The sequence below is a fragment of the Microcaecilia unicolor genome, chromosome 5 (genome assembly GCF_901765095.1).
Source record: "Microcaecilia unicolor chromosome 5, aMicUni1.1, whole genome shotgun sequence".
In the NCBI taxonomy this organism is placed as follows: Eukaryota; Metazoa; Chordata; class Amphibia; order Gymnophiona; family Siphonopidae; genus Microcaecilia; species Microcaecilia unicolor.
In genome coordinates, this window is record NC_044035.1 from 225,334,610 (window position 1) to 225,357,831 (window position 23,222).

A 23,222-nucleotide genomic window follows, 5' to 3' on the forward strand; every position below is an offset into this window, starting at 1 on the left:
ACGGCGATTCTCCTCCTCTCTCCGCCCAGCCACCCGGGTTGGGCCTCTGCCCCAAAGGAAGACACCGATGACGCCGGGCCCCAACACTCCGAGAGCGCCCGGCAACAGCCCTCAGATGCCGCCGCCCACCGCGTCTCACAGTCTCTGCAGCGGCTGCCTTCCCCCTCACCGGTCCACCGTTCCTGCCTCGTGAGGGATGCTGTACTCTCCCATCTGCAGTGGCAGCACCACGCTCCCGGGATCGCAGGTCTGCTGTGCCCGTTACGTGCAGGCACGGGCTCGATCACCTGATCCTCCCCGCTCCTCGAGGCCACTGACAGCTCAGTCCTTAATCGATCGCGATCTCAGCACTCACATTGGGTGGGTACGAATGTATATCCGTGGCGTTTTGGGTGCAGAGTCGGGCACGTCTTCTTACTCTGATGCCATCTTGGATTCCTCTAAGTTACGTTTTTTAAAAGTTTTGTCATCCTCTGCATGTGTTCTCTTCATTCTCCTTTTCACTTGTTTCTCATAAAGGAGCCTCCACATACAGCCTGTAGTATTTTTTTTTTTTTTCATTTTCCAACATTTACTCCTGAGGAAATTCTGCGCTACTGCACAATGCAGAATTTCCTCAGAATTCCCCACCTCCACAGACTGCACAGAATTCTGCCTTTTCCGTGCAGAATTCTGTGCAGTCAGCTTTTATGTCACACTCGCTTTCCAGCTGTCTGCCTCCCAGTACACTTACTGCTCCAACATGGCAAAAGGAGAAGCTGCACAGTTGCAGGTCGGGCTGCTTCCTCCACTGCCTTGGTGTCTAGCGGTTCCCTTAAGCTGCGCAGCTGTACAGAGGCCTGTGAGGCTCAAAAGAACAGTTGGGCCCATGATGGCAGAGGAACAGGAAGCAGCCTGATGTGTGGCTGTGCTGCTCCTCCTTGTGCCATGTTGGAGAAGGTGGGGGCAGGAAGTGAATGTGTGTGTGTGTGTGTGGGGGGGGGGGGGAATCTGGAAAAAATTTAGATGGAGCATGTAGGGGACTAGAATAAAGGTGGATGGTGTATGTGTGTGCAGGAAGGGGGCTGGAAAAAAGGAGGATGGAGTGTGTGAGGGGGTTGGATAAAAGATGGATGGAGTGTGTGGGGAGGGGGCTGGAAAAAGGTTGATGAGGTATGTGTGTGCGTGCCATGGGAATAGGGTGGAGGTCTGCAGGAAGGTGCATGAGAAACTCCTGTGGAGGTAGGGGGGGGGGGGGTTATTTCATGCCTGGGGGGAGGTGCCAGCCGACATAGTGGGGGAATTCTGTGCAAAAAAATTACAAAGTGTGCAGATATGTTGCTGAATTTTCTATTTTTTTGTGCCGAATTCCCCTAGGAGTAAACATTCTATCCTACTGTATATATTGACTGTAAGAAATTTTATTAACAAGGAGGTTAAAAATCAAATTAATTATACAACAGAACTGAGCTCTGGACAGAGGCCTGCTAAGACAACAGGTTAAGAATCATTTTCACTTTTTATCCTGAGATCTAGACACTGGTGCCCCGATGCTCAGATGTAAATGTGGGCACTAGAGGCTACTAGCACCAGGCTACTACCCGTATTTGCTGCCACCAAATGTTCAGAGCCGGTGAGCACATGAAATAACCAGCTCTAAATGCAATGAGCATGCAAATGCATGTTAAACAGGTCATTACCTATTCCTCCCCAATGCTCAGCGGGAGCGCGCCAAATAAGGGTTCTCCTCCTGCAGCAAACCCTATGCCAGCTCAGAGCTGGCGTTGCGGTTTGCCAGGGCATTGGAGTGTAAAGGCCCCCCTCTGCCTCCCTGAAGACATGAGGGTCTGATGGTCCAGTGGACCCTGGGGTCTCCCCCCCCCCCAAAGATGTGAGGACAGACCCTCCACCTGAAAATACATAAAACCTGGTGGTCCAGTGAAACCCTTGTCTGTCCTCCCCTCCCCCTGATGGCTAGCTCTAGTGGGCTAGAAGTCCCACAACCCCCCCCCCCCACCTCGGAGGAGGGACTAGGACACCCTCCTCCTGAAAAGGTGGCGCCCTGCCCAGATACAATTCTCCCACAGAACTGAAAACAGCTCCCTAATGCTCAGCACCAACATCACACCTAAATTTGCATGTCATTAGCGCTGAACATTAGGGAGCTGTATTGTAGCGCTGATTGGGTGGTATTTTTCCAGTGCTTTTCGGAACACCACCAAAGTTTTGAGCATCTGGGCCTGATTGCTCTGGGAAGAAAGGTGACCGCAAGAGAAGCATGGCGCACCTCTTGTCCACAATACCTAGCAGAATTTTAACATGGTCCACATTGATCACATAATGGCCCAATTATAAGATAAAGGATGTTTTTCATGCTTCTTTGTCTTACAAATCATGGCCAATTGTTTCATCCATTCCAAACCCACTGTGTTCTCTTGTTAACTTAAATTGGCTTGCTGTTCCCATCCCTACCAGCTCACTGCCAAAGTTTCTACATCTTTGTTAAAACTGCCTCACCATTCTTACTGTCAGGTACCCCACTATTCCTCCTGTCATAAACAATCCTGCTCCCTGGCTCACTGCCCTACTTCCCAATCTTCCCACTACATTTAAAAATTAATTTCCTACATATGATTCACATTGTTATTGTAAGTTTGTAGTTATAGAATATGACCCAGTGCGCATAAATCTATGTGCTGGGATTTACATCACATTTTCATTGGTGTTAATGGATGCTTGTAGTTTTAGGTGCTGAGATATCAACTAAGCTTATTCTATAATCTGATTATAGAATACGCTTAGTAGGCACTGATTTTAGTGCCAATTTTTTTTTAGGCGCTATATATAGAATCTCCCCCTTTATCTCTTTTTTTGAGATGCTGTGATCAGAATTTCACACAATATTCAAGGTTCAGTTGCACCATGGAGCAATATAGAAGCTAAAGATATTCTCTGTTTTATTCTCCATTCCTTTCCTAATAATTCCTAATATTCTTTTTGCTTTCTTGGCCACCACTTCACACTGAGCAGAGGATTTCAATATAATATCAACAATGACATCTAGATCTTTTGCCTGGGTGGTATCTCCTAATGTGGAACCTTGCATTGTGTTGCATAAATTTTGGGTTGCTCCTCACGTGTATTACTTCGCACTGTCTCACACTAATTTTCATCTGCTATTTGGATGCCCAGTCTCGCAGAATTGTAAGGTTCTTTTGCAATTTCTCACCACCCTCTTAGGATTCAACAGCTTTGAATAATTTTGGGTCATCAGCAACTTTGATCACCTCACTGATTCCAGGTCATTTATAAAAATGTTACAAAGCAGCGGCCTCAGCACATATCCCTGAGGAACCTCACTATTTACCAATTTCCACAGAGAATATTGACCATTTAGCTCTGCTTTCTGTTTTAACCAGTTCTCCTAGCCCATGACTTTTTAATTTTCCTTAGGAGTCTCTCATGAGAGAATTTATCAAATGCTTTTTGAAAATCCAGATACACTATATGAACAGGCTCGCCTTTATTCATACCTTAACAAAAAAATGCATCAAATTAGCGAAGCAAGACTTCTCTTTGCTAAAACCATGTTGGCTTTGAATCTTTAAAACCATGCCTACATATATATTCAGCAATTCTGTTCTTTATAGTAATCTCTACTATTTTACCAAGAACCACTGTCAGGCTGACGTATGAGGAGAGACTTGCTGACCTGAACATGTATACCCTGGAGGAAAGGAGAAACAGGGGTGATATGATACAGACGTTCAAATATTTGAAAGGTATTAATCCGCAAATGAACCTTTTCCGGAGATGGGAAGGCGGTAGAACTAGAGGACATGAAATGAGATTGAAGGGGGGCAGACTCAAGAAAAATGTCAGGAAGTATTTTTTCACGGAAAGAGTGGTGAATACTTGGAATGCCCTCCCGCGGGAGATGGTGGAGATGAAAACGGTAACGGAATTCAAACATGCGTGGGATAAACATAAAGGAATCCTGTTCAGAACGCATGGATCCTCAGAAGCTTAGCCGAGATTGGGTGGCAGAACCGGTGGTGGGAGGCGGGGCTAGTGCTGGGCAGACTTCTACAGTCTGTGCCCTGAAAATGGCAGATACAAATCAAGGTAAGGTATATACAAAAAGTAGCACATATGAGTTTATCTTGTTGGGCAGACCGGATGGACTGTGCAGATCTTTTTCTGCCGTCATCTACTATGTTACAATCAAAGGTTGCAGGCAGCCACAAAGCTCTCCTAGTACAAAGTGACCCCCAAATTAATGACATAAGAACATAAGAATAGCCAAACACTAGATTCTGCAAAATCCTCAAATCATTCCTATTCAAACAAACCCTCACAAAGAACAACCATATCTCAAACTACTAATTATTACCTGAATTGGTTATTACTCTATTTACCATTAACCTTCTCTTTGCTTCATGTACAATTTGTCATTCATAATAGATTTTCTAAATGTTATACATCCATAGCTATTCCAGTACTTTATGATACTGTATTGTAAAATTGGATTCTAACAAATTACTTTCTTATGCATTATTGTTTGTTATGGATCATATACTGTTTATTGTAAGCCACATTGAACTCAAACTTGTTTGGGACAATGTGGGATATAAATGTCACAAATAAATAATTACTGGGTCAGATCAATGGTCCATTTAGCCCAGTATCCTGCTTCCAGCAGTGACCAATCCAGGTCACAAGTACCTGGCAGAAACCCAATTTGTAGTAACATTCCATGCTACTAATCCCACGGCAAGCTGTGGCTTCCCCCATGTCCATTACCAATAACAGACTATGGCCTTTTCCTTCAGGAACTTATCCAAACCTTTTTTAAACCCAGATACACTAACATCTGTTACCAGTTCCAGAGCTTAACTATTCTTTGAGCGAAAAAAATATTTTGTCCTATTTGTTTTAAATGTATTCCCATGTAATTTCATTGAGGATCCCCCTGGTCTTTGTACTTTCTGAATGAATGAAAAATCGATTCACCTCCACACCACTCAGAATTTTGTAGACCTCTACTACTACTACTATTTAGCATTTCTATAGCGCTACAAGGCATATGCAGCGCTGCACAAACATAGAAGAAAGACAGTCCCTGCTCAAAGAGCTTACAATCTAATAGACAAAAAATAAATAAAGTAAGCAAATCAAATCAATTAATGTGATCGGGAAGGAAGAGAGGAGGGTAGGTGGAGGCGAGTGGTTACGAGTCAAAAGCAATGTTAAAGAGGTGGGCTTTCAGCCTAGATTTAAAGGTGGCCAAGGATGGGGCAAGACGTAGGGGCTCAGGAAGTTTATTCCAGGCGTAGGGTGCAGCGAGACAGAAGGCGCGAAGTCTGGAGTTGGCAGTAGTGGAGAAGGGAACAGATAAGAAGGATTTATCCATGGAGCGGAGTGCACGGGAAGGGGTGTAGGGAAGGACGAGTGTGGAGAGATACTGGGGAGCAGCAGAGTGAATACATTTATAGGTTAGTAGAAGAAGTTTGAACAGGATGCGAAAACGGATAGGGAGCCAGTGAATGGTCTTGAGGAGAGGGGTAGTATGAGTAAAGCGACCCTGGCGGAAGATGAGACGGGCAGCGGAGTTTTGAACCGACTGGAGAGGGGAGAGGTGACTAAGTGGGAGGCCAGCAAGAAGCAGATTGCAGTAGTCTAAACGAGAGGTGACAAGGGTGTGGATGAGGGTTTTGGTAGAGTGCTCGGAAAGAAAGGGGCGGATTTTACGGATGTTGTAAAGAAAGAAACGACAGGTCTTGGCGGTCTGCTGGATATGAGCAGAGAAGGAGAGAGAAGAGTCAAAGATGACCCCAAGGTTTCGAGCTGAGGAGACAGGGAGAATGAGAGAGCCATCAACAGAAAAAGAAAACGGGGGGAGCGGGGAGGTGGGTTTGGGGGGGAAAATGAGAAGCTCGGTTTTGGTCATATTTAATTTCAGGTGGCGTTGAGACATCCAGGCAGCAATGTCAGACAAGCACGCTGAAACTTTGGTTTGGATGCAAGGTGAGATATCAGGGGTAGAAAGGTAGATTTGGGAGTCATCAGCATAGAGGTGGTAGGAAAAGCCATGGGATGAGATTAATGAACCAAGGGAAGAAGTGTAGATAGAAAAGAGGAGGGGACCAAGAACAGAACCCTGAGGTACGCCGACAGGCAGAGGGATAGAGGTAGAAGAGGATCCACCAGAGTGAACACTAAAGGTGCGGAGGGAGAGGTAGGAAGAGAACCAGGAAAGGACAGAGCCCTGGAATCCAAGTGAGGACAGGGTATCGAGACGTATGCTGTGATCGACAGTGTCAAAAGCAGCGGAAAGATCAAGAAGAATGAGGATGGAATATTGACCTCTGGATTTAGCCAGTAATAGGTCATTGGAGACTTTAGTAAGCGCAGTTTCGGTTGAGTGGAGAGGGCGAAAACCAGATTGTAGTGGGTCAAGAATAGCATGTGAGGAGAGAAAATCAAGGCAGCGGCGGTGAACAGCACGCTCAAGTAATTTGGAGAGAAAAGGAAGGAGGGAGATGGGTCGGTAATTAGAGGGACAAGTAGGGTCAAGTGAAGGCTTCTTAAGGAGAGGTGTGACCACAGCATGTTTAAAGGCAGCAGGGACAGTCGCAGTGGAAAGTGAGAGGTTGAGAATGTGACAGATAAAAGGAATAAGAGTAGGAGAGATGGCATTAAGAAGGTGGGTGGGAATGGGATCAGAGGAACAGGTGGTACATTTTGAGGAAGAAAGGAGAAGTGTAGTTTCCTCAATAGTAACTTCAGGAAAGGAGGAAAGGGAATGAGGGGAAGGAGAGAGAGGGGAACGGACTAGTGGAGGGAGAGCTGGTGAGGTAGAGAAAGCAAGGTTTATCTTTTGAACCTTGTTGTGAAAGAATTCAGCAAGGGTCTGAGGAGATAATGAGGTGGGAGTTGGAGGAGGGGGCACCTTGAGGAGAGAGTTCAATGTGGTGAAGAGAAGTCGAGGATTAGAGCCAAGAGAGTTGGTCAGTTGGATATAATAATCCTGTTTGGCACGTAAAAGAGCAGATTGGAAGGAGGTCAGCATGAACTTAAAGTGTAAGAAATCAGCAAGGGCCCGAGATTTCCGCCAGAGGCGTTCGGCGGAGCGGGTACAGGAACGTAGGTAGCGGATATTAGAAGTCAGCCAAGGTTGGGGTTTGTACGCCTTACAGGGCGGGTCATCAAAGGTGCAAGAGTGTCTAAGGCAGAGGATAGAGTATTGTTGTAAGAAGAAACAGCCTCGTTGACAGACGTGGATGGTGCCACAGTAGAGAGGAGGTTTGAAACATGGGAGGATAGAGATGAAGGGTCACTATCGTGAAGATTCCTAGATAAATTAGATAGGATAGGACGGGACTGGGAGGGAGGAGATTTAAGTGTGAAAGTTATAAGATGGTGATCAGAGGAGGGATGATCAGAGGCAAGGAAACTAGAAGGTGAACAGTTGGAGGAGAAGATGAGATCAAGACAGTGACCATTTTGATGAGTGGGGGAGGTGGAACATAGTTGGAGATTAAAGGATGACGTTAAAGCGAGTAACTTGGAAATATAAGAGTTGGAAGGATCATTAGCAGGAATATTAAAGTCACCAAGGATGAGAGAGGGGGAGGAAGGATCATGGAAGAAGGCAAGCCTGGCGTCAAAGTCACTGAGAAAGGATGAAAGGGACTCCCTCAGCCATCTCTTTTCCAAGCTGAAGAGCCTTAACTTACATAAGTACATAAGTACATAAGTAGTGCCATACTGGGAAAGACCAAAGGTCCATCTAGCCCAGCATCCTGTCACCGACAGTGGCCAATCCAGGTCAAGGGCACCTGGCACGCTCCCCAAACGTAAAAACATTCCAGACAAGTTATACCTAAAAATGAGGAATTTTTCCAGTCCATTTAATAGCGGTCTATGGACTTGTCCTTTAGGAATCTATCTAACCCCTTTTTAAACTCCGTCAAGCTAACCGCCCGTACCACGTTCTCCGGCAATGAATTCCAGAGTCTAATTACACGTTGGGTGAAGAAAAATTTTCTCCGATTCGTTTTAAATTTACCACACTGTAGCTTCAACTCATGCCCTCTAGTCCTAGTATTTTTGGATAGCGTGAACAGTCGCTTCACATCCACCCGATCCATTCCACTCATTATTTTATACACTTCTATCATATCTCCCCTCAGCCGTCTCTTCTCCAAGCTGAAAAGCCCTAGCCTTCTCAGCCTCTCTTCATAGGAAAGTCGTCCCATCCCCACTATCATTTTCGTCGCCCTTCGCTGTACCTTTTCCAATTCTACTATATCTTTTTTGAGATACGGAGACCAGTACTGAACACAATACTCCAGGTGCGGTCGCACCATGGAGCGATACAACGGCATTATAACATCCGCACACCTGGACTCCATACCCTTCTTAATAACACCCAACATTCTATTCGCTTTCCTAGCCGCAGCAGCACACTGAGCAGAAGGTTTCAGCGTATCATCGACGACGACACCCAGATCCCTTTCTTGATCCGTAACTCCTAACGCGGAACCTTGCAAGACGTAGCTATAATTCGGGTTCCTCTTACCCACATGCAACTTCTTTAGCTTTTCATAATGCAAGGTGCGAAAAAACTGCTGCTCGTGTTTGTTTTTTTAAAGAAGCATATTCTATGTGTTCTAATATTTTTTCTCCAATCGCTTTGGGGGGAGGGTGGAATCACCTTATATTCAGATCAATATGGTGCTTCAGAATCGAGCATGCAACCACCTCAGGAGTGGATAGTTTAAATAGGCCAAACAGATGCCAGTCACAGTCAACCCATGGAAATCTAGAGGTCAATGTGTAATGTCTCAGTCAGAACCAGTGCAAGGGGTTTTTGCACCTTGAGCAAAGTTTTGCTTTTGTATCCCCATCTTAGGACCAGTATTGTAATATGAACTATGCCAATGTCAGGGCTCATACTGTGAAAATGGCCTCAAACTAGAATATACCATTGTTGTCTGATCATTTACATTTTTCAATTGGGTTGATCCTGGTCTCTCTCTCTATCACTTTCTCTTCCTAGTTTCTCCTAAGTTCTCTTTAAGGATCTCATTTCCATTTTGTTTCTTCACTCTCTATTCCTCCTTTCCATCTATCTTTGAGAGCAGGGGGAGCAAATTTTCTTAGGGTCCAGCGTCCAAGGGGGGCTGGCATGGCTCTCCGGCTTCTGTGCACCACAGACCACAGTTATCATGCTATCGCGTTAACTGTGCTCTGCTGGCCACAGGTCCTTCTTCCTGCTGCATCCCACCTCCTGTCCTGTGTGAAGTACTTCCTGTTTGGACGTGGCAGGAAGAAGGACCTGTGCAGCAGAACGGAGCAGGAGAGGAGACAAGTAAGCAGGTCAGAAAGGGGGTGGCAGGCCCGGAAGGGGGGTGTTTGCCCCTGGCCCGGCTTTGTCTCTCGGCGGCCCTCGCTGGATTAAGAAAATCAGTGACCATTCTGTGCTCTGCTCCAAGCTCCCCCTCCTCTTCTCTACAGGTTTCCTGGAAGGGAGAGGCTGGAGCCAGACACCCTGCTGCTCAGGAGTTTGAAAAAAGTGGTGAAACCGAGTTCCAGGCCGTTCCCCTAGAAATTAAACTCTGGTTAAAGAAAGTTCTAGAACATTAGGCCACTCTATGAGGTTCCAAAAATTAGTTATAGGAATGATATCAGAAAATACTTCTTTAAGAAAACATGGTGGCTGCACAAAAGGAAATGGTGAAGGCAAAAACAGACCTGGAATTCAAAAAAGCTTGTGATATGCACAGAGGATCCTAGTTGTGAAAAGGGAAGAGAAAGTCAAAGATCAACTAGCACTGCATCAGGAAACACAGTGGGCATATAGGTCTTAAGGTCCTTATCTCCCTTCAGATAAGATGATTCTGTATTAAGACATGAAACTCTTTAGGTATGTATAATACCTGGCAAGCTGCCCTACAGGTTCCATGGTACTGTTTTTAAAGACAAATCCATCAGTGATGTTACCATTTCCCAGAACTGGCTGAGGCATGTTGGCATCACTACTCTATTGCCAATTCATAAAATAGATTTTCTCAACATTAGTTAAAAGTATTTTTCAAGGTCAACTAGGTTATAATCCTCTTCATTCTAAAACATCCTTCATAGCAAAAGAGATATTTTCATCTAAGTGGTTAATTGTTCATCCTGAACTCAGCGTGTCCTCTTTTTGTTTTTCAAATTGTACTTGAAAATGTACAGCAAAGTGATGAGGAAAATGTATATCTACAATTCAACAGATCTACCACTAAGTGTCACCATTATTCCATGAAGGACAGTGTTTGTATTTCTTCATTCAAAGAAAATGTCCTTTTAACAGACAAAGATCCTACATAAATTAATGTGTTCTTTTAGTCTTATAAGTCGCTGTGGAAAATTAAATACTCTTCAGTTTACTGCTCCATCCTGTTGAAGCTCTCTCAATTCAATGGTTAAACTAAGGCTTTGGGAAAGCTTAGGAAGAGCTCAGTACAAGGGAATGCCAGCTGACTAAGGCCAGGTTAAAGCATAAACAAGGCACATGCCGGGGACCCAGTCAGATGTGCTCAGGACTCAAGAGGCTTATGACTGTCAACTGTCAGGCTTTCTTTTTTAGGATGGCAAGGTTTTTGCATTAATGAGCAGAAGCCAGAACGACTAAAATGTATAAAAAACATTCATTCAAAGTTTAGACCTGTATCTGCAGCTCTCCAATCATCCCCCAATGTCAGTGAGCCTACCTTGCCTGCTTCCACTGTCACTAGTAAGAGACTCAGGGTTGGATCTAGACATGAAGGCACTGGGGATGGAAGCACTGAAAAGCTACACTAGTGATAGGAGAGGATGAGCCGAGAGGAAACTCCTGGAGAGATCTGATGGAGCCAGCGAATGTCCTGGAGAAAGGGTTGCTAAGATGGGGTAGGAATGTGAGATGGATGGGTAAAAGTGTGAGGGGGCTGCTGCAGGCTGAGGAAAAGAGCTGGCAGCAGCTGCAAAAACTTTATGATGGACACAGCTTGTTGAAGGGGAGGTGTGTGTCCTGAATACTTTCGGAAGGATTGCAGTGTTACAACCCTACACGAGTATTACGCTCTGAAATTACGCTTGATTGTTCCATCATTTAAGTGCCTGCTGGCCCCAGTGGGTGGAATGATTTACCACTCAGATTTTGTCTGCTGAAGAAGTTTAACATTTTTAAGAAACAGCTTAAGGTATTCTTATTTGCACAGGCATATTTTGGGTTCTGACCCAGTGTTTCTGTATTTTATGAAGATGAAGGATTTCTATGACAATTATGGTTTTTGTTTGTGATTTTGTCATATTAGTGTGTTTGTTTTTCTTGTAACCCACCTAGTTAATAGGTAGGCTATACATAGATAGATAGAGTAAGTAAGTGGGCCTAAGGACAAAGATAAAGGCAGGGAGACTAAAAAAAAAAAAAAATCATCAGAAGAGCAAAATAGCACAAAGAGCAAAATGAATACCCCAAGAGAACAGAAGAGGACAGAACAAGACACCTTGAGAAAGGTAAAACAGCACCAGCATTGGCAAGAGCACCCCAGGGAACACACAGAAGGATAAAGCAGCAACACTGGCTGATCCCCAAGGCTGCAGGAATGGGATAAATCAGCATTAGCATTGGCTGGAAGATGCAAGAAGGACATCAGAAGAGGGCCAATGCAACATCTGGATCAGCTGCAAGGCCCTAAGACATCTGAAGAGGCTAACACAGCAGTGAGACTAGGTGTTTTAGTGCCTTCCAACTTAAATGTAACACCAAAATAGGCTGGAAAGCCCTAAACATCTGTAGAGCCAGACAGAGGAAATGGAATGAAGTCAGCTAAGAAGTGAAAACTAGAGTCCTGGCACCGAAGACTTCAGTCTGAGCATAGGAACAAGTGGTAAAGATCCTCCAAGCTGGGGAAAGAGTTCACAGCTGGCTTGGAATGAGATTCTGTGAGATTTAGGTAGCAGAGAATGAAACTCTAAGTCCCCAAAAGCAGTAGAGTGGGTGGAAGGAGCAGCATCACTAACTGGGAACGTGTAGAACAGAAGAGAAGAGCCAACACAGCAGGAATATAGGCTGAAAACATCATGGAATGGACTTCAGTCACCGAAAAAAAGCACTTTTAAAGAACTATGAAAAAACAACATTCTCAGAGCAGGTCAAAGCTAACAAGTACAGGAATGGATATTTGAAATAAAAAAAAAAAAACTTTGAAGAGAGAGTTCAAGGTTTATCAGGTGTTAGGTTGGTAGTTTCCCACTTTCCCAGCATGTTCAGGTTTTCTTGAGTAAAATTGTTTGGAACCGCAGCCCAAAGTCAGTGGTAGAACATCCAAAGAGAACTCGCACAGAACCAAAGGAACTGCAAAGTCCTAAAACATCTGACGAGTGCCAAGACAGGCTGGAAGGCCCAAGAACACCTGAAGAGGCAACACAGACTCCACCCACCTGAATGGGAATACCTGAAAGGACCAAGGACTTCTACACTTGATCTTAGCCAAAAGGCCGAGAATGATAGGCACCAAGGACTTCTGACATGGAGAAAAAAACCCTGGTATCTCTTCATAAGAAAACCAGTGCTATAGGTGTGGGGGAAAAAGCTGCAGCAACAACCTGGATAGTAAGGGCTGTGGCAGTGCAATTAAGATTCTAGATAATACAGAAAGTTGCAGAACAGGAAAAGGAGGAAGATTACATTAACTCACTAGGCATGGAGGAATAGCCTAACAGAACAATGGGCTGAGAACTAGGGAAATCCCACTGCGGCTTTGTGTGTCACTTAACCCTCCATTGCCTCAGGTACAAACTTAAGATTGCAAGCCCTCCAGGGTCATGAAAATGCCTACTGTACTTGAATGTAATTTATTTTCAGCTACAACTGAAAATAAGATATGAGATAAATTTAAAAGAAATGATCACAAAGCAATGCAGCAAGAAAAATGGCAACAAATATCCAAGACATAAAAAGCAGAAGGCAAAAAAGTAAAACCTCAAAGGACACAGGTTTCAAAGCAACACAGAAGGAAGGGTGGCCTGAACCATCCACATTAGCAGAAGAGGGGCAATGGGCACAACAGCAGTGGCATGAGGACCACAAAGCACTGAAAGAAAGGAAAATGAAGCAATTGGCACAGGCAGCAGCAGCAACAGAGAAAAGCACCTGAAAAGGAAGGGGTTGATAGTTAAAGCAATTTAACCAACCAGAAACAGCTCCTGGTTGGTTACCTCGCTTCTGCAGGGCTATCTGCTGATATTCAGCAGCACTTAACCAGTCAGCACTGCTGAATATCACCACAGACCATTAAGTGGAGGAGTGGCCTAGTGGTTAGGGTGGTGGACTTTGGTCCTGGGGAACTGAAGAACTGAGTTCGATTCCCGGCACAGGCAGCTCCTTGTGACTCTGGGCAAGTCATTTAACCCTCCATTGCCCGCGGCATTGAGCCTGCCATGAGTGGGAAAGTGCGGGGTACAAATGTAAAATAAATAAATAAATAAACTGAAAGCAGGCTATTTGAGGGGTAGATATTTTGCAAAGGTCGAAATATGGCTTAGAAGCAGTTTACAAGACAAAAAAACAAGCTGCTAGAAAGAGAAGAAGTCAAATCAGTGAGTAGCAGAACAGGCAAGGATGAAGAAGTGGGTTTTCAGAGCCAATATGAAATTACAGTAGGACGGTTCAGAGCGGAGATGAAAAGGCAGTGAATTCCAGAGTTTAGGACCAGTATAACTAACACTGTAGCAAAGGCATGAGTAGAGTATTATAGATATACGCATACATTGGTGAGTAAGATCTACTTGGGCGCAGCTGTATGTACATACACAAACATTAGGAGGTGGAACATCATATGTGCAATGATGGTTCCATTGTGACACCACCACATATTCCTCTTGGGGATATAATGGGTGTAAATGGTATGGTCTGAGCACATTTAAAACAATTTAAAACACTTTAGCATTTTTTTAAAGTGCATACATACAGTGGGGGAAATAAGTATTTGATCCCTTGCTGATTTTGTAAGTGTGCCCACTGACAAAGACATGAGCAGCCCATAATTGAAGGGTAGGTTATTGGTAACAGTGAGAGATAGCACATCACAAATTAAATCCGGAAAATCACATTGTGGAAAGTATATGAATTTATTTGCATTCTGCAGAGGGAAATAAGTATTTAATCCCTCTGGCAAACAAGACCTAATACTTGGTGGCAAAACCCTTGTTGGCAAGCACAGCGGTCAGACGTCTTCTGTAGTTGATGATGAGGTTTGCACACATGTCAGGAGGAATTTTGGTCCACTCCTCTTTGCAGATCATCTCTAAATCATTAAGAGTTCTGGGCTGTCGCTTGGCAACTCGCAGCTTCAGCTCCCTCCATAAGTTTTCAATGGGATTAAGGTCTGGTGACTGGCTAGGCCACTCCATGACCCTAATGTGCTTCTTCCTGAGCCACTCCTTTGTTGCCTTGGCTGTATGTTTTGGGTCATTGTCGTGCTGGAAGACCCAGCCACGACCCATTTTTAAGGCCCTGGCGGAGGGAAGGAGGTTGTCACTCAGAATTGTACGGTACATGGCCCCATCCATTCTCCCATTGATGCGGTGAAGTAGTCCTGTGCCCTTAGCAGAGAAACACCCCCAAAACATAACATTTCCACCTCCATGCTTGACAGTGGGGACGGTGTTCTTTGGGTCATAGGCAGCATTTCTCTTCCTCCAAACACGGCGAGTTGAGTTCATGCCAAAGAGCTCAATTTTTGTCTCATCTGACCACAGCACCTTCTCCCAATCACTCTCGGCATCATCCAGGTGTTCACTGGTAAACTTCAGACGGGCCGTCACATGTGCCTTCCGGAGCAGGGGGACCTTGCGGGCACTGCAGGATTGCAATCCGTTATGTCGTAATGTGTTACCAATGGTTTTCGTGGTGACAGTGGTCCCAGCTGCCTTGAGATCATTGACAAGTTCCCCCCTTGTAGTTGTAGGCTGATTTCTAACCTTCCTCATGATCAAGGATACCCCACGAGGTGAGATTTTGCGTGGAGCCCCAGATCTTTGTCGATTGACAGTCATTTTGTACTTCTTCCATTTTCTTACTATGGCACCAACAGTTGTCTCCTTCTCGCCCAGCGTCTTACTGATGGTTTTGTAGCCCATTCCAGCCTTGTGCAGGTGTATGATCTTGTCCCTGACATCCTTAGACAGCTCCTTGCTCTTGGCCATTTTGTAGAGGTTAGAGTCTGACTGATTCACTGAGTCTGTGGACAGGTGTCTTTCATACAGGTGACCATTGCCGACAGCTGTCTGTCATGCAGGTAACGAGTTGATTTGGAGCATCTACCTGGTCTGTAGGGGCCAGATCTCTTACTGGTTGGTGGGGGATCAAATACTTATTTCCCTCTGCAGAATGCAAATAAATTCATATACTTTCCACAATGTGATTTTCCGGATTTAATTTGTGATGTGCTATCTCTCACTGTTACCAATAACCTACCCTTCAATTATGGGCTGCTCATGTCTTTGTCAGTGGGCACACTTACAAAATCAGCAAGGGATCAAATACTTATTTCCCCCACTGTATATATATAAAAAGATAAATTATTCTGAACCCAAGTTTACTATAGTGAGTTTAAGGTTTAACTTGGTTGGTTGAATTTGATCTTCCTGATTTTTTGTAATTTATGAGTAGAGTCAAGTCAGATCACAGCACTTAACTGCCATATCGGACTGCATAAAAGTGCATAACCCAGTAGCCTTCTTGGAATCAAGAAAACATGTAACCCCCTTCTATGGTTTGTCAGATATTTGGGCTAAGGTTCCCTTAAAAGCTGATATACTGTCACATCACACAGCCCTTTGTATGTGACCAGTTCCCCACACACAACATTCCAATTACCTACTGCCTGCCTCCATGATAGCTGCCATCTCTTGGAAAGTTAGATAATAAACAGTACACTAGCAGCAAACAAAAGCTGAAATTAATTCTTCTCCAACCTTGCCCTCTACCCAGCACATTCCTGACCTCCTCCTGCACATTTTCCCTCCAAGCCTACCCTCAAGTAAAAACACAAACAGCAGATTTTTCTCTGCAGATGTGCTTGGTGTTGTGTGTGGCTTGCCTGCCTGTCTGTCTCTGGCACTATACTGTAGCCTGTGCAAGATTTTCTTTCCTGGCATTTGTTTTCACTGCTTTTATTTTAAGTTACTGAAACTACTACTAACTACCCAAAACTCCCTCTCTGAGACAAAATGTGTCTCTCCCATGGAGGTTTAATGACAGCAGATGGCATGAGCCTATCTGGCTCATTACCTGGACTGAAGCCAGTGGGCGGAGCTTGCTGACATATTGGTTTGTTCAAAACAGCAGCAAATTTGTGATGTTTATATTGTTTTATTAAACCTCCTAGATTTTCCATTCTCTCTGTTAGGAGGGGATGTAAGGGGAGTGGGAGGGGGTTTGGAGAGTGTTTAAGGAGTCTGTGAAGTGGGGGAGGGTTAATGCTTTTGTCAGTGCTCCAGAGCAGCAAACCTTTAAAAGTTCACTATTTTGTTCCACAATCGTTGAGATGCAGACTTTTTACATATATTCCCCTTTGGGGTTTTAAAAAACAATATCTTTAGATGTTTTTAACGCTGTGGACTATTCTCCTGGACTCTCCTGCTGTCCCGTAGCATTCTTGTACTCCTTAAAAAGTCAAATGTGGTGAGCCCCCTTTCTTATTTGCAATGCTGTATTGCGGATTTCATTTCTGCGCTATATACATTTTTTTTTTTCTTAAATCTCAGCAACCCATGTCCTAGGTGCCTCTGTCTATCCCAGGATTTGACTCCAACCGCCTGATGCAAAGCGATGTGGTGCGGGCTGAATACTGACCAGCAAGTTTTTATCTTCCTCTCTCTCCATGACTCTACTCATTGTTTCGCACGCAGAACCCCCTGCCTCCTGGAAGCCTTTCATAACTCCACGTGCTCTCTGACAGCTTTTTTATTTATTTGAAATCTTCCCGTATGCTGTTCCTCTGTGTACATCCCTATGCTGCCCAAGCCGGCACGTTTCTAAATATAACTAAGATAAAACAATGCACAATGACAACATGGATGCAGCAGCTGATAGTTTGTTTTGGAGGAACCGGCTTCAGCTCTTAGACATCATGCCATTTCCTGCCATTAAACCTCCTTGGTTTCTGCAGCCAGCTGTGACATCATTGCCCATGGGATTCCAATAAGTCAGTCAAGGATAGGCTCCCTTGGCCATCTGTGAAAATGCTCTAACGTGATTGGCTGAACTGCCTCATGCTTCTGGCTTGTCTCCTATCTCCCCTCCCCTTTCTCCCTTCCAGAATGGCTCCAGCATGTCTGGTAGTGGTTATGCACCTAAGACGAAAATGGATGGCAGTTTGTGAAAAGCTGCAGGTTTGTGGGATTGGTTAGTTTGTGATGAAACTAAACAAATATGCATTTTACCATTCATATGACAAGTATTGCACATTCCTATATCCTTCACTTACCTGCGCAAGAGCTCACTGCAAAGCCCACCCTCTTCTCAGCTCTGTCAAAAATCACATAGAAGCCCTCCATGACTGTGGCACCTATCACCAGAGCGTTGCTGGAGGGAGAGATTCCAAAACGATAACATTCCAAGGTTTCCTCAACCTTCAGCATAGGCTGCAGGTACATCTGATAAAAAGAGACAAAGACAGCAACTTACAGACAGAACAATCACAAACCAGAGGGTATGAGTGACAAGACTCAGTAGCTCACAGATATACCAAGAATAAACTGGAGGCACTAGAGACACCAAAGAGAATGCAGACAGACAATGTGAGGACTTGGCTAGTTTAAGGGCTGAGCAAGCAGGTCACTTACCTGTGGCTCTGCACCACAGAGCCTCCATGGCAAAGCTGAGTAACGTTACTGAGTCAGAATGTTAAGGTGCTGGGCATTGGCGAGGCCCATTCCTCAGTTTTTGCCTGTGTAACACAGGCTCTGAGAGGCTGCTGCTCAAAGGTTCACAGTACAGACCTCATTCTACCTTGAAATTAGTGCAGCAAACTAATGAGCATGCAAATTACTTCTGCGTTAAAATTGCAACAGATTATATAGAAAGACTCCCGAGGCAGGCCTTTAGCCAAAACACAGTGCTGTGTCGAGTTTTCTATCAATAAACTTTGTTGAATTGAGAACCTGAAGTGTCCTCATTTTGTTCCCGGAGTGCCTGGTCCACTTCCCACTGTTCCTGTTTCAGAATAAAACTATGACAGCCACACAATGCACTGACCTGAGGCTGGATGGTGAGGCAAAATGACCTGCTGGTGTTCACATCCCGCAAGTAGATAGAAAGATCTGGAAAGTAAAGCCATGGAGTTTCCGCTTTATTCCAGCAGGCGAGTTGAGAACCAGCCCAGAAATCAGCGGTGAAGTCTTTAATCTAGGGAGACAGAAGATATTGCAACTAAAAACAAAATTTTATATGGTCTTTCTGATACACGTCTTACCATTTCACTGCTTACCCTCATGTACACAATCTCTTACTCCTTCCCCTCTGACTCTCCTCAAGGAACCATCATATATGGCCAGTATTTTCCCTCTCTTCTCCTACAGATCCTCTAGAGTAAAGCCAAGCATGGTGATATCACCCTCTTCTGGCTAACAGCAGGATGCAGCTCACTGTTGAGCTACTCCCAATACTGTTGTTTTAGTAAACACTAAGGACTAGATTCTATATATGGCGCCTGAAAAATTTATGCCAAAAATATTTCCGCTTAGGTGTATTCTGTAAACCATTCCCAGATTTAGGCATGGTTTATAAAATATGCCCAGTGGCCATGCCTGCACCTAACTCTAGACACATCCATTTACGCAAAGTAAAACTTGGCATAAATACTCTCAGCCCCAGTTAGACCGAGAAGAATCTTGAAGCCAGGAACAAAACCTAAGGGGCTAGATGCACTAAACCTTAACAACCCTCTAACAACCCTTTAACGAACGAAATTCCCAACCGTTGCATGCATTAAAGGTCTTTTTCCAACGAAGCAAGCAGCTAACGAAAATGGAGTAACTACCATTGTAATGTGGGCGATTCGGGATGCACTAACAATACCGACGATTACACCGAATCATTTTCCGCAACATATTTAACGTGTGGTCAGACCAGTCGTAAAGGCCTGAGCTGTCATCTCCCCACTGCCCCCTGTACCAGAAAAATCAAAGCTGGCATGTTTAAACATGAAAAGTGAGAAAAAAAAATAAAAACACCACAAACACTGGCTCCCCGCTTTCCCCTGCATTACTAAAAAAATTAACATACCTTAAAAAAGGATCGGGAGGGGGCAAAGGTGTATGTACGTCAGAGGAGGGCGTGCACATGAGGAAGAAGGAGAGAGACGTCGGTGGAGGCAGAAGGGAGCGACGATCCGTTGTTTCATCTCGTGCAGCGCCTTCACACAAAGGTGAGAGGCGCTGCACGGACCGTAAGGCGGAGGGGGGTTCTTTGGAGGGGGGGAATGGTGGCGACGAACTCGGGGGGGGGCGGAGCAAGGGGCGGAGGATGGCGGGAGGCGGAGCAGTGTTGGGAAAAGAAGAAGATGAACACAGGAAGGGAGGGGGGCCCGGCGCTGCTAAAGTTTAACTTTTTATTTTCAGTTTTTAATTTAGTGAAGGGCGGAAGCGTGGAACAGCGGCGATCTGGGGGGGGGGCAAGGCCGTCCATACAGGACGCTTCTGAAGAGCGCCTTTGTCCCCTCCCGATCCTTTTTTAAGGTATGTTTATTTTTCAGGGATGCAGCGGGGAGCGAGGAGCCACGTGTTTGTGGGGGTTTTGTTGTTGTTGTTGTTCTGACGGTTCTGGCATGCGCAGAGCAGCCAGCATAACGCTTGGCTGCTCTGCGCATGATTTAAGGGCCGATTACCGAACAGCATTGATACATTGTACTTTTTTAATCCGCACCGAACTTGTGCAAATTGTTTTTTTTTGAGCATTGTTCGTTTTTTTAAATTTGGTTCGGACTTTAACGTTTGTAATTTTTTTACATATGGTTGATGCATCTGGGCCAAGTCTTTTCTTGGTGCAACTGGGCCTCTGCACTGAAAGCTTGTCCTTTATGATTTGATTATTTCACGTCATGCAGGGCAATTCTTCTGAGACAGTTATAGCATGTAAAAAATAAAAAACAAATCAGGTGATGTACAACCAATATCCACCCTTCCTAAACAAACATCCCTGCCATGCTGCAGCTGAGGTGCAGAGGTATTCTAGCAGCCAGAATGGATATGGTGCCAGAGAATATAAAGGTGTGCTAGAAAAGCAGCATGCCCTGCAGTGCTTCCACTAAAGAACTTGTAAGCCTCCTCAGTTTCATTTTTTCCCTTTTTCCCTCTGTTACTATTATTCAAATAGCCACATTTCTCCAGACATTAGTCTGTCTTCTTCACTGTTTGGGTCTCATTTCCTTCGCGTTTAATTCATACTTCATGTCTTGTGGAATTCTCTCCGAAGGACATCTCTCTATATAAAAGGCAACCCCAACGTTCTGAAGCCTCCACGGAAGTTGAGGTGCCCGAGATATCCGGTGTGCACTGGAGTGTCTGCACTGCCCTCGCGTCAAAACGTCATGACGTCGAGGGCGGAGCTATGACACTCGACGAGGGCCAAAACGGAAACGCCACAGCGAACAAGGCAAGTAGCTCGGAGGGATGGAGGGAGGGGGCCCCTTGCTAGCGCCCGTTTCATTGCGCTCAGAAACGGCCATTTTTTCCTAGTCTTTAATATATTCACACTGGATATACCAAGTGTTTCTCCATACAGACAAGGACTACAAAGATCGTAATATCTTATATCTGATGTCAGTGGGGCACACTGTCTAAACACATTGTTAATAACTATTAGAAGCAAACACAGACTTTGCTTTGTATTCCATATTTTCTGTGCAGCACTTCAGAGTGTAACATGTGATTTTAAACAGTGACCTGAACAGAACCCAGCTGGCCCAACAGCACTGGCACACAGGCAGCCCAAAAATGACAAGCATTTACACTGTAATATTTAGCACCAAAAGGCAACTTTAATATGAAACAATCCCAGTAATAAAGTAAGGCACCTTACCAGAGACAAATGTATAATAGCATTCACTACGGCATCAAAGACTATCTGGGGCAGGCGAAGGAGGGTGGTGCCGCTGTCCACTATTGCTTTATCTGCATTGTACTACAAAGCAAAGAGTGATACATCAGAATACAGGAGGAATAAAAGATTGCAGGTTCCTGAGTTATAACAGAAGTTTCAAAAGTAAACAGAGTGAAAAAAAAGACACTTGCAGAAAATAAAAGGATTTCATCTTACCAGACCACTTCCTCTATTCCCCTTTGCCATCAATGAAATGCCAGCCTTTCTTGGACCCCTGTCACTGCTTCCCCAGAACTTCTTTCCAAAGACCTCCCCCTCCAGTGCTACCTCTAGGGACCTTCAATTGTTTCATTTCTCCCTGTGTATTTACAGTGCCAGCATGCCTCCCTTCCTTTCTCCTTGGACCTTATGGCAATGGCTCACTTCACTTCATGGTTCTGGCAGTGGAAGGTAGTGGACCTTTGGTTCCATGACAGCTGGAAACAGGCAGTGTCTGGCCCTGCAGTCAGTCTGAGCTACTATTCCCATGTACTTCAGTCTTACAGGCTACTAGGATAACAGACACAGAGCAGGAAGCAGAAAATGTATAGCCCCCATGGTCCTCTGGGTCACTAAGAACAGTAAAGAAGACAGCAGATTAGGTCCCAAATTCTACCTGCAACAATTTCCCACCCAAGCCTTCTCCCACCTCCATCTCAACCCTCTTCTAGCTTTCTATCTACCCTCATTGTCCTTCCCAGAGGAAAGGTCCCACTAAACTTTCTTTCTGAGAACTTCCGAGAGAAGAGGACATTTCTCTGGTAAGTGAACGCTATTTTGCTTTGTGCTTTGGGAACTTAAAGATTGGGGTTTAAAGGAGGAATTGTAGATTAGTGATAGGCAAAATAAAAATATAAAAAGCAAATTTTGTCATCTAATCTCCATAGTCTTTTCCACTTAGTTTTAAAAACTTTGTACCACAACATTAACAGATAGAATGTAGCAGGCACTGCAGGATCTCGTTTAGTCTTCCCGCCCACCCCTAGGATAACTCTTCATTCATAGTCAGTTATTGTAATTAGGGTAACAAGCAAGGAGTGCTCTTACAGAGTTTTAAATATATTTCATTACCATCTAAGAAGGAAATACTAAATAAATCGTACAATATACTATATAAATTAAAAGACATTTTTATATTAGGCTAATATCCTTAATACTGTAGCAAGCTTTAAATTATTGAAAAACTCAAAAACACTAAGATGGAGTCAGCAGTCCAGCAGCGAGAGGGGTGCTATCCAGTCTTTTGCATTGAGTGTCACATGTATGATTATCTCCCAGTTGGTGAGATGTCATATAGTAACATAGTAGATGACGGCAAAGAAAGACCTGCACGGTCCATCCAGTCTACCCAACAAGATAAACTCATGTGCTACTTTTTGTGTATACCCTACCTTGATTTGTACCTGTCCTCTTCAGGGCACAGACCGTATAAGTCTGTCCAGCACTATCTCCGCCTCCCAACCACCAGTCCTGCCTCCCACCACCGGCTCTGGCACAGACCTTATAAGTCTGCCCAGCACTATCCCCGCCTCCCAACCACCAGCCCTGCCTCCCACCATTGGCTCTGGCACAGACCGTATAAGTCTGCCCAGCACTATCCCCGCCTCCCAACCACCAGTCTTGCCTCCCACCACCGGCTCTCGCTCCTGATGCAAAGAGCTCTTAGCTCTCAGAGAACATGTCCGTGCTCTTGAGCCTAGAGTAGCAGACTTGGTGGAGCTGAGGGAGACAGAGGTACATAGAGGAGACCTACAGGGATGTTGTAGAGAAGTCCCACCTCCAGTCTGGTAACCCCTGTGCTACCTTGGAGGAGGTAGGTCTCCTAGAAGGACAGCATCACCCTGGTGAAGTAGCAAGTACTCCTGTAGCCAGGACCTGCCCACCAGGGGATGTACTATTCTCTCGCACCGAGGATATGTCTCCAAGTGCTGCCCGGGAAGGAAGGGTTAGGACAGCTGCTGTAGCTGGTGATTCAATCATTAGGCATATAGATAGCTGGGTGGCTGGTGGACGTGAGGATCACCTGGTGACTTGCCTGCCTGGTGCGAAGGTGGCGGACCTCACG

At 44.9% G+C, this 23,222-nt stretch overlaps 1 protein-coding gene across 1 annotated transcript in view; it reads right to left on the bottom strand.

Annotated features, from left to right (window-relative positions):
* Nucleotides 1–23,222, bottom strand: part of BACE2 (beta-secretase 2) — a 168,979-nt gene that overhangs the window by 13,243 nt on the left and 132,514 nt on the right. Inside the window, exons 6-8 of the mRNA XM_030203823.1 lie at nt 21,098–21,199; nt 18,275–18,424; nt 17,505–17,673 (exon numbers count right to left, since the gene is read on the bottom strand). Of these exons, the coding sequence (XP_030059683.1) occupies nt 17,505–17,673; nt 18,275–18,424; nt 21,098–21,199 (421 nt within the window). The remainder of the gene's footprint in view (nt 1–17,504; nt 17,674–18,274; nt 18,425–21,097; nt 21,200–23,222) is intronic.